This window comes from Tenrec ecaudatus, chromosome 3 (assembly GCF_050624435.1).
Source record: "Tenrec ecaudatus isolate mTenEca1 chromosome 3, mTenEca1.hap1, whole genome shotgun sequence".
Classification (NCBI taxonomy): domain Eukaryota; kingdom Metazoa; phylum Chordata; class Mammalia; order Afrosoricida; family Tenrecidae; genus Tenrec; species Tenrec ecaudatus.
In genome coordinates this window covers 155,980,087-155,998,127 of record NC_134532.1, presented here as the reverse complement: position 1 = coordinate 155,998,127, position 18,041 = coordinate 155,980,087, and the positions used below count along the sequence as shown (strand labels likewise).

The 18,041-nt window shown below is 37.4% G+C and overlaps 1 protein-coding gene across 3 annotated transcripts in view; it reads right to left on the bottom strand.

Moving 5' to 3' along the window:
• Nucleotides 1–18,041, bottom strand: part of CENPC (centromere protein C) — a 58,416-nt gene that overhangs the window by 17,912 nt on the left and 22,463 nt on the right. For 2 of the 3 annotated variants that reach the window (XM_075544253.1, XM_075544255.1), the window contains exons 8-12: nt 16,551–17,113; nt 6,701–6,880; nt 4,699–4,951; nt 2,595–2,735; nt 686–753 (exon numbers count right to left, since the gene is read on the bottom strand). In XM_075544253.1, coding sequence (XP_075400368.1) covers nt 686–753; nt 2,595–2,735; nt 4,699–4,951; nt 6,701–6,880; nt 16,551–17,113 — 1,205 coding nt within the window. The remainder of the gene's footprint in view (nt 1–685; nt 754–2,594; nt 2,736–4,698; nt 4,952–6,700; nt 6,881–16,550; nt 17,114–18,041) is intronic. The other variant, XM_075544254.1, reaches the window with a different exon arrangement.

Sequence of the window (18,041 nt, the reverse complement as noted above, 5' to 3'; positions counted from 1 at the left end):
CTCTCTTCTGCAGGTGGAGACGGTCATATCTGCACTTCGTTCAGTAATCATCAACATATCATCAATCTTAACTCATTTAAACCCTTTACTAGCTTAGAAATTCAAAATATTGGTGTAGATTTCCATAAGCCACTATTTCAATATGCCCTACTTAAAAGTACTACTACTTTTCTCTCCTATTCCCTCCCCTCCCATATGGTGTGTGCTCCACTCCCTCTGTCTTGCACATTCACTGTCTATGGTCACCTGGTTCCACTGAATCAGTCCAGACTCAGAGTGATCCTCTGTACGACAAAACAAAATCCATGCACCGAGGCACCAAACAGAAAGAAACCAAACTCACTGATATCAAGTAATTTCTGATTCAGTGACCCAATGGTGTTACAGTATAAAACTTCCTGTGAGATTTCTTGAATATTATCCTTATGGGAGCAGATTGCCAGGCCTGACTTCTGAGGTGCATGTCAGGTGAGTTTGAACCATCAATCTTTAGGTTAGTAGCCCATTACAAAACACTTGCACCACGCAAGACACGTAGGTCTTACAAATCTGTATGGTAGAATTCTGAAGCACAATTACTCAATATATATTGGTCATTGGTGAGAGTTTAAATAAAATAATACACCTTACTCCATGTATATAATGTGATAAATATGCAGACAGAAGAAAATAAACAATATCTTACCTGCTCTTTTTTTAGCTTCCTTTCTGCCCTTATCAGACATTATATATTTTCGGGTCCTGGAAGGTCCACTTAAGAAAAAAGGAAAAAACCTCAATCTGTGTATTTTTATAATACATACATACATATATACATATATATGTGTATATGCATATTTCTCCTAAAATTGCTATTTATTTTTTACAAAACCAATAGTGATATTATGTCACCAAAGAGATAATGCTTGTAGCATAAAACAAAGGCTACAATTTACAATTGGCTGACAAATATGACAATTACTGGGTCTTATAACCTTTTAAAACTAAGTCATGGATCAAGGTCATATATTAAGTCAACTCAGATAATAACAGGAAATTCTGGGAAGATGTCAAAATAAATAGATCATTGTTCAGACCCCTTTCCACAAATACACCAAGAAATTTAAGAAAAAGGAGATATTTGGCTTTGAGGGGCTCTGAATCAGGGTAAAAAAGACAATAGCACAGACCTACAGATGGATAATAAACACTGAGTCAATGATGAGTCACAAGGGATATGAAAATGGCTTCTTCCAATATTCCATCTTTTTCCCAAGCCAGGTAAGATAGTGCTTACTAAAATTGGAAAAATGGCCCCAGAAAAAAAGGCTAGTATCCCAGCCACCAAGCTCCCTGTTTGTGGGAAGAATCAAGAAACCCAAGTTTCTGCTCTAAAATTGACATGGCATGCTTCAAATTCCTATAGAAGACCTCCCTAAGTAAAATCTGCTCTATGGTGCAGTTCTCCTCTGCACACATGGTATCAGCAGGAGTTAGAATTTACGGTAAGGCAACTAGCAGCAAGAATAAACAAATGTAGAGAGACCAGAGTAAATAGTGGTGGCTAGGGGTGAGAGGGACAGAGAAACAGGGGTCATAGTCTAATGCTGAGATTTTGTTGATGGAGATAGAAAATCTGATGACAGCTACACAATGATAAAATTCGTGAACAGTACATGTGAAAAACAAAGTGTGTTACACATTGAATTTTACAATGAAAAGTACCAATAACAAATTATAATCAAAATTAGGAAAAGTTTAACTTTAAAGGATGTTACACCATTCTTTAAGTCTGAGAATATCCTACAACTTACTATCAATGGATTTTTTAAAAGGGTATAAAAGCTCCAAAACAAAATTAACTGTAATTGAAGTCAATCTGACTCAGAGCAACCCTCCAAAACAGAGTAGAACTGCTTCTGCAGGGTTTTGAATCTGTAACTCTTTATAGGAGCATGAAGAAACTGGTGGATTTAAACTAACCTTGTGGTTAGCACCCCAATGAGTAACTCATTATACCACCAGGACATATGGCCTTATTGAGGGCCTATTTTAGTACACTGGAACAGTATACTGGTTTATAAGTATAAACACGTAAATTAAGTTTCATACTCTTTCCGTGAAAAGGTGAAACCTAGTTTCCCTCCCTTTGAGTATAATCATGATGATTGAATAAAGTGGAAGTGATAGAGAGAAACTTCAGATACTAGTCATTTTAAAACCACTGTGGTTTCCCTTACAGTCATATTCTCTTCATTCACATGCTCTGTGGAAAGCAAGGTACCATACTGAGCAGTCATACGGAGGCCCACTAAGAACTGAGGTATCCTGACAATAACCAGCATGGAATTGGACTCCTAACGAGCTACCAGAGCCATCTTAAAAGAGGGTCCTCCAGGTAAGCCTTCAGAGGCCCATAAGTCAGAGGAACATCTTAAGTATACCTCATGAAAGTCCTCAAACCCTAACTAGTCAGCTATGCCTCTCCCAGATTTCTAACCCACAGGGCAGAAAAGGCAAGCTACTAGCGATATTAAAACTAAGTGATGAAGCAATTTGTTATGTAGCAATTAATTTAGTGAATAAAGCCTGTTATCCTTAGACAAAATACATACCTTCTTTCTAAAATTGAAGTCTTCAGCTTTTCAAAATACGTTCCTGTCTTCCGTGCATAGTCACTAGTTTGACACTTGAGATGAAAATTTTGTGCAATTATACTATTTGAACTGTCATGACCTTGTGAGCTTCCTAAAGCCCTATGAAAATAAAAATAGTACTTGTTTATAATCACACAAGACATTTCTTCCAGAAATAACAGATGGACAGGTAATATAACCTACTCTTTGTCAATTAGTGTGTGTGTGTGTGTGTGTGTGTGTGTGTGCGCGCTGCTATGATACAAGAACCTACGCCTCCTGCGTCGACAGCGTGCACTATAACACAGTCGGCAGGTTTCACTGGAGTTGCCACACGAAGGTAAACTAGGAAAAAAGGCTAATGATCAGCTTCCAAAAATTAAGCAATAAAAATCTTACTGATGACCACAGAACATTATCTGATATAGTGCGGAAAGATAATCCCTCAGGTTTGAAAGCAATTAAAACAGAAGTAGGGAAGAACTGCCTCCTCAAAATAGAAAACAAAACCCACAGAACCAATCAAGTAGATTCGGACTCACAGCAGTCAGACAGGAAGTTTTCAGGATTGTGGCTCTCTCACGGCAATAGCTAGTTTCTTCATTATCTTGAAGAGTAACTAATGGGTTTCAATCTAGAAGCTAGCAGCCTAATTGGTTCTCCCATTTTATTTGTTAATTTGGTTATTTGTGTCTTCTCCTATTTTTCTTTTGTCAATTTGGCCAACAGTGTGTCATTTTCACTGATCGTCTGAAAGGATCAACTTTCAGTATTACTGATTTTTTCTATTGTTTTGATATCATAATTCCTGCTCCAGGGTGGTCCCTAGGATTTCTCACTGGCTAATTTTCAAAATTAGAAGGGCTAGCTTTTCTTTTTGGTGCCCTCTGTGTAAAAGCACACTGAAGCATGTGCAGCATCTTAACATTCAGGCTTTCAGTGTCAGCAGTGGTTGCATGCTAGGTGGAAGGAGCCAGGAAACAAATTCGTGTTTCCTTCGTGAACTGTTGAATCCACCAGATTACTTTAGTAAACATCTAAATACATTTTAATACAGCTTTACAAGGCGGCACGATAAATCCATGGAGACACTTGCTTTCTTAAGTACTGGAAGCTAAGAATGACTTCTATATTTTTGAATGGTTTTATTTTAAAAGGATATTTGAGCACCTATATAATAGCCTCAACTTTGTCTCTTAGCCAACAGAGGCTAAAATAGTTGCACTCTGGCTCTTTAAGAATAATTTATTAGTTTCTACTATAAAGTAATAAAATAAATTTTTATCATGAGTCAATTCCAAAAAGTGCATACTAAAGAGAAAAAAATAAATACAATGAAAAATATAGGGAAAAATTTAAAAACAATACAATGATGTTTATACATACATGTATATGTAAGAAAAGTGTAAAATATATTCACGAGAATGCTAGCATAGTAGTTCCTTCTAAAAAAGGGATTTCAAAGGTCACTATAATGTCTTACATCTTAAAGAAGTTAATGAGGAACCAGATATTTCATATTATTATGTTTTTGAACACCTGAAATCATTCATAAAGAGAACTGGAACGAGAAAACAGATAGGAGAGTAATCTGAAAATGTTAAGTAGACTGTGTAAACTGTTCTTTGTTGCACCATAACACACACAAGTTCATTTGGGGGCACTATCTTTTACTGCAGTATATCCCCAGCACTTGGCAGTTTCTAACAAGATAGTGTACTCAATATTTATTGATTGACTGAATGGAAGCTATTAAAAGGAAAAAGAATGCGTAAGAGTGTGTTCATACCTCAATAGTTTAAGACGTCATCGAATGCATCTAGCAAATACTTGGCACATAACACTCAAAAGTGTTAATTATTCTCATCATTGGGAAAAACTATTAAGACATAGTCTTAATTAATGACATAAAATTAAACATCTCTTAGGGGATAATAATTTTTACCTTATTAAATATAATACTCATAATCCCTGTGTGACATAATTCCCCATTTTGAGTTATATTAAAGTTGACTAAACATTTGAGACAAACTATTACATACTGTAACAAAGATAACTCTATTGTACACATAGCAAATATTACCCAGAATGATCAACATTTTTCTTCTTAGCTACATTTTCCTTGTTATTTTGCAATGACTTCTCATAGTCAATAGATCCAGACCCTTTATCATTTGAAAAGCATGCTGTTGAACTGCCTTGAGTAGCTATCTTCTGCCTTTTCAAGAAAGGAGTTTCTGTCCCAGTACTCTTAGATGACCGATTTATTTTGTTAGCTTTGTTCCCACTTTCATGATGCAATAATTCATTTCTTAAAGAATTGCTATTGACAGGACCTGGAGTGAAGGAAAACCTAAAATTAGCATAGCATCTATACAGATTATCTGGTTCTCTGAGTATCAGTATTAGCTATATTTACACATTAAAAACTCACACAAGCAAATCTCATGGGCTGAATTTTTTTTCCAAATTAAATTCTTAAACTATGTAGTACTTCAATTTATAGCACAGAGACCTACCAATCTCACTGTCATCGAGTCGATGCTGACTCAGAGACCCTGTAGGGCAGGAGAGAACTGCTCCTGAGGGTTTCCAGGACTGTCACTCCTTATGGGAGTAGAAAGTCCCAACTTTCTCCCAAGTATAGATACCAGACTCTTTAAATTTATGATAAACTTCCAAAACTCTCTCTGGTTCTCCCCATTATTATTGTGGCTACCCCGGTGTTCCTCGGCATTTCACCTTTAGCTTTTAACTATATATGCATATTTGCTTTGAGGAGGTCTATTTATCTCATGGCTTTAATCCCTATCTTTGGCTCATTTATTTTGTACACAGTATCCAAGAGATCAGTCACTACAAAAGGCTCAAAAGGCTAGCATGGTTGGTAAAGTCGAAATAGATCAGCAAAGTGCTGAAAACAATGGATACTGATGTCATGAAGATGCACAACTCAAGAGCAGGAAACTGACAGTAATATGCTGCCTAAATTAAAAAGTCACTCAAGACCCATGAACAATCCCTACATCTTGGCAGATCACATTCTTTAAGGAATTTTAAACCTGTTGCTCTAAAGCTTTCCTTTCATAAACACAAGTCCTTATCATTTCTTTGTTCTGCCATTCCAGTGGGTATAAAGTGGCCCATTTCAGAAGCAGAGAATCCCACCCAACCCTTTCCCCTACTCCACCCCCGCCACACACAGGAAGAACCAAGAGTGAAGCACACCATGATCTCTGCTCTGTCCTCTGAGGCACAGAAGAGCTACGGTAGTCATTGAGACAGATGGATGGGATTCCCAGGTCATGCACGGAATGAATAAAGCTGAGCACCTCCAGAGTAGGCTTGTTGAGTAGACTGCCCTTTGGATACTTATTGGTCTTAAACAGGTCAAGGGAACATGTGACTGAGACTGAGAATCAGAGAGATTTTAATGCAACATGGTTAAGAAGAGACACTGCTGACAAGAGAACTATATGCTTCTGATCTTAGCATGTTTGCTTGCCTAGTAAACCCAGTAATTGTGAGTATTATCTATAAATTCTGTGTGGCCACTGCAAAAGATTATTGAACCAAAGAAGTAGGGTGCCACGGTGATGAGGGGCAATTGGTGGTAAGGGTCAGGTAAAAGATGTTGGATGATAGAGACAAGTCTGACCTCTGCCTTGTGAGAATCGACCTTGGGCAGGTGGGGAGTTCCCCTTGCCACTTGTATAGCCAAAGAATTTCAGATGTGGTTTCCACACCATTTCTACATATCTTTCCCTGTTGTGTTCTTTTCTGGGCTTTTCTTTATTACCTATTATTAAGTGATACTATTAATCTACCTTGTCTTTCTTTCCCCACTAACATGTGAGCTCTAAGACAACAAAAACAAGCACTGCATGTGGATTTTGCTTTTCCAGATGCATCATGGCTACCTAGATTCCCGCAAATGGCAGAGCCTCAATGAGTATCTTTTTAATTGATTTAATATTGCTATTGATGACCAAATGAACTTAGTTCTCATATTTTCTCTGGAGAATAGAAATATAAAGCAAAGTTATAGAAAAATGAGTTAGCAAAATTTTAGTGAACATACTTACTGTGCTCTGAAGTTACCTCCCACCATTTAGATGGTTTCCTGGAAATTCTTTGACTTTTTGTGACAGTTACATTTACTTCTTCAGAGCTAAGTCCCTTTGAAACACACTCGTTTTTAAATTTTCCCTTAACTTTGTTCTGATTTTCTTTATTAGGAACATGGGTGATGCTTTTCTTTTTTCCTAAAAAAAAGACCACAAAAACCTTAATGTACTGAACCAAAGAGTTTTTAGAAAACCACAATAATTTTTTAAATCCTCTCAGCTATTAAAAATTATCCATACCCTTTGCCATCAAGTCAATTCCAAGTCAGTGACACTATGCTGAGTTTGTATATCTTCACAAGAGCCAACAACCTCCTCATCCCTCAGTGCCTGATGGGTCCAAAGCGTGAACCTCAAAGTTAGCAGCACAACACTTCACCCACAGCCCCTTCTTGTCAAGCCTAGCAATGTCTTAAATTGATCTTGTAAGTTTTTGTTTCATCTCTATTTTTAAATAGACTCATGTTCTCAAAATGACCTTTAACGTTGTCAATGAAATACAGTATTTTCACATTATCATTCATTCCTAAGTACCCCCCAAAAAACATCCAAAATCAACTGAACAAGAATTATAACTATGAAAATTAATACCTATATTTTTTCTAATCATGTACCCCAATTACCCAAATAAAAAATGGGTCTCTCTTGTTTTGAAGTAATTGATAATTTGAAATGGTTAATGATTAGTAATTTAATATTAGGAATAGGATAATTTTTTAAAGGAATAGAACATTTTAAAACAGGAAATGAAAGTAGAACAAAATAAACATAACAAACAATAAGTAGTGAAAATAATTAGTAGCAATAGCACTTCTACTGAAAAGACAGCTGGATAAGAAAAATTGATAAAATACACAAATTTTAGTTTTGGTTTTGTGACTATCAACTAGGAGAGAAGGAGGAAACAGGCTATTACAATATAAATACTACAATTCAAAGAATACAAGGTTACCAAAGTGGATGTAACAATGGAAATTCTATTGTCCTTAAAAGTATGTTTAAAACATTAAATGTCAGTAGATCAGAACTGGAACAATTTACTGACCATCAAATAAATATGAGAAGTTCAAAGAAAAAAATTAAAATCACTGCAAGTAGGAAGTGTTAGCATAAATACAAGTAAAACCAACAAAGTTTAGACATCATATGGAATTACATAACTATTAAACTATCCAGAACAAAAACAAACAAGAAATTAGACGTCATGGAGATAAAAAAAAATTACTTAGAGTGCAGGTCTATCTTGATAAGATAGGCTAGATAAGCAATCTGGAGGAGAAAACAATGGGAGCGACAATTACAGAGGGACATGGGAGAGGGGGAGGTGGAAGAAAGGAAGTGGTGTTAGCAAACCCAGGGACAAGGGAACAACAAGTGATCCAAAATCAGTGGTGAAAGGCCTTGTAGGGTCTCATTAAAGGCAATGTAACCGAGAGGAATTAATGAAACCCAAATGAAGGCTGAGCATGATAATGGAACAAGAGGAAAGTAAAAGGAAATAGAGGAAGGAATTAGACAGACATGTACATATGTAAATATTTTTATATAAGATGATGGGAAAATAAATCTATGTACATATATTTATAGGTTTAGTATTAAGGTAGCAGATGGACATTGGGCCTCCACTTAAGTACTCCCTCAATGCAAGAACACTTTGCTCTATTAAAATGGCATTCCATGATGCTCACCTTCCCAACACGATTGCTGAAGACAAAAAGGGTGTATAAGCAAATGTGGTGAAAAAAGATAATGGTGCCCGGATATCAGAACATATAGTGTCTGGGGTCTTAAAGACTTGAAGATAAACATGCAGCCATCTAGCTCAGAAGCAACAATGCCCACATGGAAGAAGCACACTAGCCTGTATGATCACGACGTGTCAAAGGGATCAGGTATCAGACATCAATCAAAAAATCATGTCATTGTGAATGAGGGGGGTGGTGTGCAGAGTGGGGACCCAAAGCCCATCTGTAGGCAACTGGATATCCCCTTACAGAAGGATCGCGGGGAGGAGATGAGCCAGTCAGAGTGCTGTGAAGCAACGATGAAACATACAACTTTCCTCTAGTTCTTTAATGCTTCCCTCCCCACTACTATCATGATCCCAATTCTACCTTAAAAATCCAGCTAGACCAGAGGATGTACAATGGTGCAGATAGGAACTGGGAACACAAGGAATCCAGGACAGATGAACCCCTGAGGACCAGTGGTGGGAATGGTGATACCAGGAGGGTGGAGGGGAATGTGGGGTAGAAAGTGGGAACAGATTACAAGAATCTACATATAACCTCCTCCCTGGGGACGGACAACAGAAAAGGTGAAGGGAGACTCCAAACAGTGTAAGACATGACAAAATGATAATTTATAAATTATTAAGGGTTCATGAGGAGGGTGGGTGGGGAGAGAGGGGAAAAAAATGAAGAGCTGATACCAAGGGCTCAAGTAGAAAGTAAATGTTTTAAGAATGATGATGGCAACAAATGTACAAAAATGTGCTTGACACAATGTATGTATGTATGGATTGTGATAAGACTTGTACAAGCCCCCTAATAAAATGATTTTTTAAAAATACTTAGAGCTTTTAATAATGTTAATTTGGGGAGGGGGAACTCATAGAGGTAATATCTAAAGCACGGAAATAGTTTTCCCATGAGGCAATGTACAGAAAGCACAAAGTAAAAAGACTACGTTTTGAGGATGTGGAAGGAATTCACAAGATTTATTAAGTGATATAAGAAAAATCCAAATGAAGTCACAAAAGAAAAAGAAACAGTGTGGAAGCCTAAACTATCAGAAACTAAAATAAACAAAACCAAATTCACTGTTTTCAAGTCAATTTGCAATAGAGCCCCTTTAAAACTGGGTTTCTGAGACTTTAAATCTTTACTGGAACAGAAATCTTTCTCAGAGCAATTTGTGAGTTCAAATTGCTGGTCGATGGTATATAGTTAACAGTCCATTGTGCAATTAATTCACCATGTCACCAGTTTTGCTCAATCAAAATGAAAACTGAATTTTAGTCTTATTTGACTATAGATAGACACATTTTCTACCTATAACCATTACCATTTTGTTTGGTATCTAAGTACTATAGAAACTAATGACCTACCTTTTGTACATCACTTTGTCATTCTGTGGTGGCATGTATATTGCAAACTATGCCACTGGCATTTCATAAATCAGCAGCAAGGGTAACCATGAGTGCAAATCAACTCAACTGCAACCTTTTTCCTTTTAAAGTAAGCTAATCAAAAGATAGAAGTAGTAAACCAAAGAGGGAAACAAGGCAAGATGGCATGTTGACCAAGTAACACCGGTGGGAGTCTAGAGGATGCTGTAGGTCAAGGTGCAGGAGAGAATGAGCAGGAAATCAGTGGACCAGCTGATGCACGCCCCAAATGTCATCCCCCATCCCTGAGGTACAGCTCTGCATGGCCTGTCTTGAGGCACAGGAAAAGCAGGCTGTTTCCTTTCTTGTCTCTCTCCTTTGCTTATCAGACAATACACACACCTGGTCCATTAGCAAGGTAGTAGAAGAACAATTCAAAAAGAAACTGCAACAGTTGTGCATGGGACTGACAATAAGTCCCAGACCCCAGAGGCTGCTCCCAGCTAAGTACTGGATGGATAGATCAATTCACTAGCTGTCCAACACCAGCCCCTGATCACTACCCCAGGCCCCTCAAATACTAAGCAACCTGCCTTCTGAGGAGGTAATTGTTTCATCCCTCCATCCCAGACCACATGGGTAGGTCACAGTAATAGACCTCACTACACTACCCCTGCTTGATCACCAACAGTATCCAATCAGAGCGAACCCAGTCACTTCCAACCTGATAATTAACCTGATAATTAACAAAAAGATAAGTAACAAAAATCACAATACAGGACTCTCAGTACTACCCAACCACCAAATCATCCCCCTAACTCTACTCTCAACCATAGCCTGCTGTGCTAAAAGATCCCAAGGCAGTAAAACATACTACAAGACACTGTCTCCAACTGCTCAAAAGACCTGTCCCATAGTCCTGATTTCCCTCAGGATGAGGCCTAGACCCAGCTGATCTTTTGTTGCCACTGTTGTTACTGTGTATTCTTTCATTGCTATATCTTCCCCGTCCTTAGAAAAAAAAAATTAGTATACTATTCTTATAATTCATCCTTAATCAGGACTCCTCCATCTGTTGGTCTAGTTTAAGGACAAAGAAATACAAATACATTGTTTTACTTTTTGGCTTTCAATCTACATTTTATTTCTAGTCTTTCAGACTACCAACAATCCACAAGTTAGTACCCACACTGGAGACAAAACGCCTGGGCAAAGTTTAGAGCACCAGCAAACATAAATTAATAGCTCTTCCACTTCTTACCCTAGAATCACTTTTAATACTTTTATATCTTGCCTTTCCCTTCTATAATTTAATATCTAGCTTTTCATTTCATAGTCCCTTTTGCCTATCATATTTTTCCTTTTTCTTTTTTTTTCTCTTCTTTTTGTTCTTTTCATCAATCTTTCTCTTTCCTTCTCATCCTCCTAACACCAAAAGCTAACAATAGCCTAGCAAATATTATTCCTTCATCACTGCAAAACAAGGCAATTTTAGCACTAACCCCCATGCTCAATGTAAACAGAGCTCAATCAATTAAGAAATTTGTACAAAGCAACATCTCCTGAATTACAGATCACAGTTGTACTATCCTTGTATAAACTCCTCATGTAACAGTCATAATATGACCGCCAAAGTAAAACCAGAGTTGTTCGTAACCCGCAGACAAGCAGATGGATTCTGGGCTTACACTTAATTCTAGACCCAATCCAAGAACAGCTAGTTCTTATACCATGGTCTTGTGCTCCATACTCGGCTTCCAAGAAGAGATCACTAAAGATAAGGATGCTACAGCAAAGTGTGGTGAAGAAAGTAGATGGTGCCCTATCAAATCGGAATAGTTCCTGGGGTCTTCAAGGCTTGTATTCAAACAGCAGCCATCCAAGGGAGGCATCCGTTAAGTCCACATGGAAGAAGCACACCAGCCTGTGTGATCCAGAGATGACAATAACAAAATTCAAATATGACAAAGGGAAAAGTATTAGAGCCGAAATTGTGAACACACAATGTGTAGGTTATGGAGGACAGTGGGAACCCAAAATCCACCTGCAGAGTACCTAGTCACATTAAGTTGCTGACAGATCCCCTCTGCCACAGGTGAGGAACTCAATCAGCTTCACCATCTGACACAGACTGTTGTAAACCTAATTATGGTGCTCAAACTATGGCAAATGACACTCGGTCAGTCGACCTCCTTTTTGACCCAACCTAAATTTAATCTAGGCTTAACTATTTCTAACCTTTCCCATGACAGAAATTTGTTTGCTTGTTTTTAGTATTGTGGGCGGTCTTTTCTTTTTACTCTTTATTTTCATTTTTATATTGTTATTACTTCCTTCATTTTGTTTTTGTTTTCATTGTTTATGTTAGGTTTCCCAGTTTATGAAACACAGAAGGAATAGGTAAATAGAGGCAATAACCAATGCAAGGGTTTATTGGGGACAGAGAGTGGATGTAGTGAGGAAAATGGAGAGGCAAACAATGAATGCAGGAAAAATATTCAAAGTACCATGTGCTGCTCAAAGGACAGACCATCTTAGAAGAGGTACAGCAGAATGCTTCTTAGAGGCAAGGAAGGCAAGACTTCTTACATGTTTTGGATATGTTGTCAGGAGAGAGCAGTCCTTAGAAAAGGATGTCCTGGTTGGTAAAGTAGAGGGGCAACAAAAAAGAGGCAAGCCGCCAGCAAGATGGACTGGCACAGTGGCTGCAATCATGGGCTCAAGCACAGGAACAACTGTGAGTATGGCACACGACTGGGCAGTGTTTCGTTCTGTTGGGGGAAAGTCTCACTCACTATGCATGGAACCAACTTGATGGCACCTAACAACAAGATGCAGATTCAGAAACAAACACAATTATTTTGTTACAGAAGAACCTTGGCCAAAGGACAGTGGATGGCTTGTGAACCACAGGAAGTGGCCTCTGCCCTTGGCTTCTAAAAGATAATCTAAATCCTTGGAATGTTGCACTGATAAGAATCTCTTTCTTTCCTTGGCTCTCTTGGTTAGCCCTGCCTAGCCTAACAATATAATGTACGGTGAGAATTGGGCATCCCAGAAACACCAACAATATGATTTCATGTGGGGACATAGTTGACCTGGAGCTGAGCTCAACTATTTAGGTTACTAATCAGTAAGTCATGCCTATATAATGGAGCTCCAATTGAAACTCAGAACACTAAAGTTCTGCTGAAAATAACTGGCTGGCTCTATTTCATTTTATTGCTCACTTTAATCTTATGAAAAGTTAACACTGAACAAACTACAGAAGGACAGCTGAAGGTTCATGTTTGGTAATTTCCTGGTCTCTGCCCTACACATGTTTTCTTTTGGCTAATTTTAATTTGCACCCTTTAGCAATAGTAAAAAAAATTATAAATTTTTTATAATTATAAAATTTTCTATAAAAAATTTATAAAACTCACCTTAATAGTGAGTTTCAGAGCTTTCAAGAAGTTCTATGAATTCTTCTAACACATTATTAAACCTAAGAGTGGAGCCTCTCAAACTATCTCAATAAAGTCATATTCTATGTTATATTTTCTTTAAAAACCACTAATTAGAAGCTAAAGGATGCAAAACAGTAAAAATGACTCACTAAAAAAAGATGGAATATGACTGACATTTACAAAAGAGAAAGCCTTAATTTCCAAAATAGAAAGGCCCAAGGTAACTTTTTCTCCCTTATCTTCAATGGGATTTTTCAAACTCAAACAAAATTGAGTTTGAAAAATCAATTGTTTCAAGTAAAATAAAGTCTACATTATAGAATATGTAATGAAAATGAGTGATTAAGATCATTAAAAGCTTGATTCTTTATTTAAAAGATTTCCTTAAATATTTTTGGTGATACACTTTTCTTTTGTTTAGCAATATTGTAATGAGTCATCTTTAGCCTTCCAACGCATAAAAATCTTGGATCAAGAGAATTTTTATAACACACTAAGTTTCCCCATTAAAATATTTTCATTTATACCAAAATTTCTTGGTTTGGTTGAAAGAATATGGCCTCTAAAGCAGGTAGATCCTGGATCAGTTTTTAAAAACCTGTTTTGAGTAGTAATTCCTACCTTATAGGTGCTCAAAAATAATATTCATAAACAAAGTGCCTAATGCCTTTAATAAAACTATTCTGAAGAGAGTTCTGTCTAGAAGAAGAAAGCCGCTTCTATTAACTAAATGTAAGGAGCCATGGTGGCACAGAGGTTACGTGTTGGGATGCAAAGTCAACCGTCTGAAACCACCAGCCCCCTCCCTGGGAGAAAGATCAGACTTTCTACTCCATTAGAGAGTTACTGTGTCGCTTTTGATCTGTTGGGCAGGGATTTGAACTTGGAAGAATTGATCCAGGTTTCCCCCTGGGACCCATCCCATGCTTAGGGTGAACAGAGTTCATTGGAAAGGGGGACCGAAAAACCCACGGGTGGCAGTGCACGGTGGACGTGTCTTTGCACACCTACAGAGCTCAGAGTGCTGTGCCTCTGGGAACACTGTTCTCCCAGTGTCATCGCCTTACACCCCAGGGGGGGTGGTTGACCATGTTTTACTATTCTGTTTCTAAGGGTTTGTGTTTTCCTGCCTTCAGTCTGCTTGTTTTTGTTTCTTTGTCTTATTTTTGTTTGTCTTTTGTTGCCTGCTAGTTGGCTAGTTGCTGTTGTTCAGGTGGTTTCTTATGGGGTTGTGAATTTGTCATAACACAACCACTAAAGTAAACTTAAGTCATGCATATCCCATATTCCAGGGACAAGCAGGTGGATTCTGGGCCTCAAATGAACTTGAGCCCCAATCCAAGAACAGTTAGTTCTGATAACATGGCCCTGGCTAACCTTAGTGAAATGGTCACTGAAGATATGGGTGCAACAGCAAAGTGTGGTGAAGAAAACAGATGCTGCCTGGCTATCAATCTGAATGGTGTCTGGAGTCTTAAAGACCTGTATTTGAATAAGCAGCCATCTAAGCAAGGAGTCAAATAAGTCCACATGGAAGAAGCACACCTACTAGTATGATCCAACGCTAACAATAACAAAATTCAAATAGGACAAAGTGAAAAGCATCAGAGCCTAAATTATGAAAGCCCAGTTTATAGAAGGCTATGGAGGACAGTGGGAGCCCAAAAACCGTCTGTCGAGTGTCTAGTAGATTAAGCTGCTGGCAGATCCCCAGGGTCTCAAGCGGCTTTACTATCAGATAGAGAGCACTGTAATTATTATACTGGATCAAACTTGATATTTGGTCAGTTGACCTCCCTTAGGATCTAACCTGAAATTGTTCTAGATGCAAATATGTCTAGCTTGTTCCATGACAAAAATATCTTCCCTAGCCTTTTAGATGGTGGTCTTTTCTTTCTTGCTAATTATTTGTATTTTATCTTTGCATCGTTATTATTTTATCCATATCACTTTATTTTGCTTGTTTTCTATTTTTTCTGTTGGGTTTCCCAGTTTGTGAAGCACAGAAGTAGTATATGCATAGAGATAAGAACTGAGGCAAGGGTTTATAGGGGAGTTAGGGGTGGGGGTGGGAGATAGAGAGGGTGAGGGGGTTGGGGGAACGAATAATGTTTGTTGGAGGGGTGAGGGAGCACTAGAACTGATGGCGATTACACAACTCATTTTAAAAGTGATTTAACCATGAAGCAAAATAATATTCTAAAATTGATTGTGGTAATGATGATACATTTCTTCTTGTTACAATTAAACTACTGAATTGTGTGATATGTGAATGAAGTTCCAATAAACTGGAGTTACTATGCTGGAAACCCACAAGGGCAGTTCTACTCTGTAATACAGGGTTGCTGTAAGTCAGAATCAACGATAACAGTGAGACTGAGTTTTTTGACTTTATTACCTAAATGTGGTACAAAAAAACAGCTTTATCCTAATTTCCTGGTTCAGTGCTATCAGCACAAAGCGCAATATATTCTGAAGACATACGCAGGTGGCCATATGCCCAGGTTTGCCAAGGACAATAGTTTATACCTAAACATTTTCTTGCGTCTCAAAAGTACCCTAGTTTAGATGACAAATTATAATAATTACCCAAACTATAAAAACTATCTATTGAGATATTTAAATGCATATAAAATAATTCTATACATAAAATAATTCTCTGTGCTTCCATTATGAAAACTGTGTATATGTGTAAGTTACCTGCTAGTGTACATATCCCACCAGACTGATCATTTTAAGCTCGGCAATCATGTCGAATTAATTTTTATTAACAGTGCCTAATGCAAAACCTGGTATTGAATGACTATTAGGCAAATAAGTGATTAGTTAAACAACTGAATATGAACATTTGTTTCTATAAGTAATAAACCTAAATTATTCTGGCTTTTTTCCTCAAACATTTTCTATAAATTTTCAATAAAGCTCAAAAATACATGATCCAGTTTTATTAGTGTTCTGATAAGTAACTCATGTATTAGTCTTTCTCCTTTAATTTCTCCTTCCATGTTGCCACAGTACGAGTTAAACAAAAATCAAAAGAGTTGGGATTAAATTATATGTAAACATGGAAATGGTAGAAACGAGCCTGTGGGTTTCTGAGGCTCTGGAGAGATTTAGGTTTACTCTGCTTTCTTCACAAAGCACAGGAGGGATATAAAGAAAGGTTGAACCATGGAATTATATGACATGTGAATTACATGCCAATAAAACTGTTCAAAAAATTCTATAAAGATTTAATATAAACACTTACCTACATATTTCATCTGTTTTTTAGAAGTAGGATCATTTCTCATCTCTTCACATACTTCCATACTTTGGTCTGGATTTCTTTGTGACTTGTGTTGGGCAGCAATCAACTTATCTATACTTTTATCATTAGGTTGTTCCCTTTCAGGCTGTTCTTCAACTACATTGGCTTTGACTTTTCTTCTCTGTTGTTTTATAGTCCTTTTATTTCCAGATGACTTTGCTGTATTCTCAGAAAACACTGCATCTTGTGTAGATTTACATTTATACTCTGAAGGACAAGATGGTTCCAGGTTCTTTCCTTTAGAGGGTAGAGGGTCTTTTACTGGCTGATCTTTATCATTTGTCAGTGTCTCAACTTCTATACTGTGAAGTATTCCTCTTGATTTCCTGCCTTGTGGGACTACGGTGCTCTCAACAGGGGATACTGCTCGTGTCTTTCTGGGTATCTTAATCCAAGACTGATTGGCCAACCTTTTCTCTGATTCATCAATTACAAATTCATCTTCCAACAAGTTCACATCATTTGGAGAAGAAGAATATAGTGGTGCATGCCTAACAACAGAACTAAAAGAGTATAACACAATAAACAAATAGCTTGTCCCCCCAAAAAAGGCAGCAACTTTTTACAAGTTTAATGAAGGCACTAAATATTAATCTACACAGAAAATAAAACATTTTACATAGTATGTAAAGAGCAGTTCAAATATCTTCTCAGTTTTCCATTACGCTTAAAACTCCTTCCCTCCTTCGCATTTTTGTAACATCTGGTCACCTATTTACAGGCATTAGTGGGATCATAGGATCCATGGTGGGATCATGGATTATAGCCATTTGTGTGCTAACCACAGGACTAGCAATTCGAAATCACCAGTCCAATTCTGCTCCTGTAAAGATTTAGCCTTGGAAACCCACAGGGGCAGTTCTCTAGGGTTGCAACGAATCAGAATTGACTTATAAAGGTAATGAGTTAGTGTTGTTGACAGGATCACAGAATTTTAAAGCAGGAAAGAAGCCTGTAGTTGTAGGAGTTTGAGTCAATCCCAATTCATAGCAACCCTACAGGACAGAGAATTTCCCAAGATGAAATTTTGAATTGAGTGACATTTGTTTAACCTTTTGGATAGCGGAGAAGTACTTAACCACTGCATCACCTGGGCTCCTTGAAGGAAATCCAGATAAGTCATACTTGATTGCCCTCACTTATTATTTACTAGCATAAAAAAATAGTCAAACTGCTAAAATTGGTCCATCTGCTGTACTGTTTATTATTTGCAATACGTACTAGTTCTCTGTAAATAAAGAAAATGAACACTTCTCAAATTCCAGTCAACTTAACTCAATGCAATGGCTTCTCTTCGACTTCAATAAAAGGACTTCCACCTAATCAGTTATTCAAATAAAAAATACCTTAGAAAATACCCTTGATGCTATTAAAGTTCAAATCAAGGAAAGATCACCCTTGTTATCACCATGTGTCTAAATAGAGCTGTAC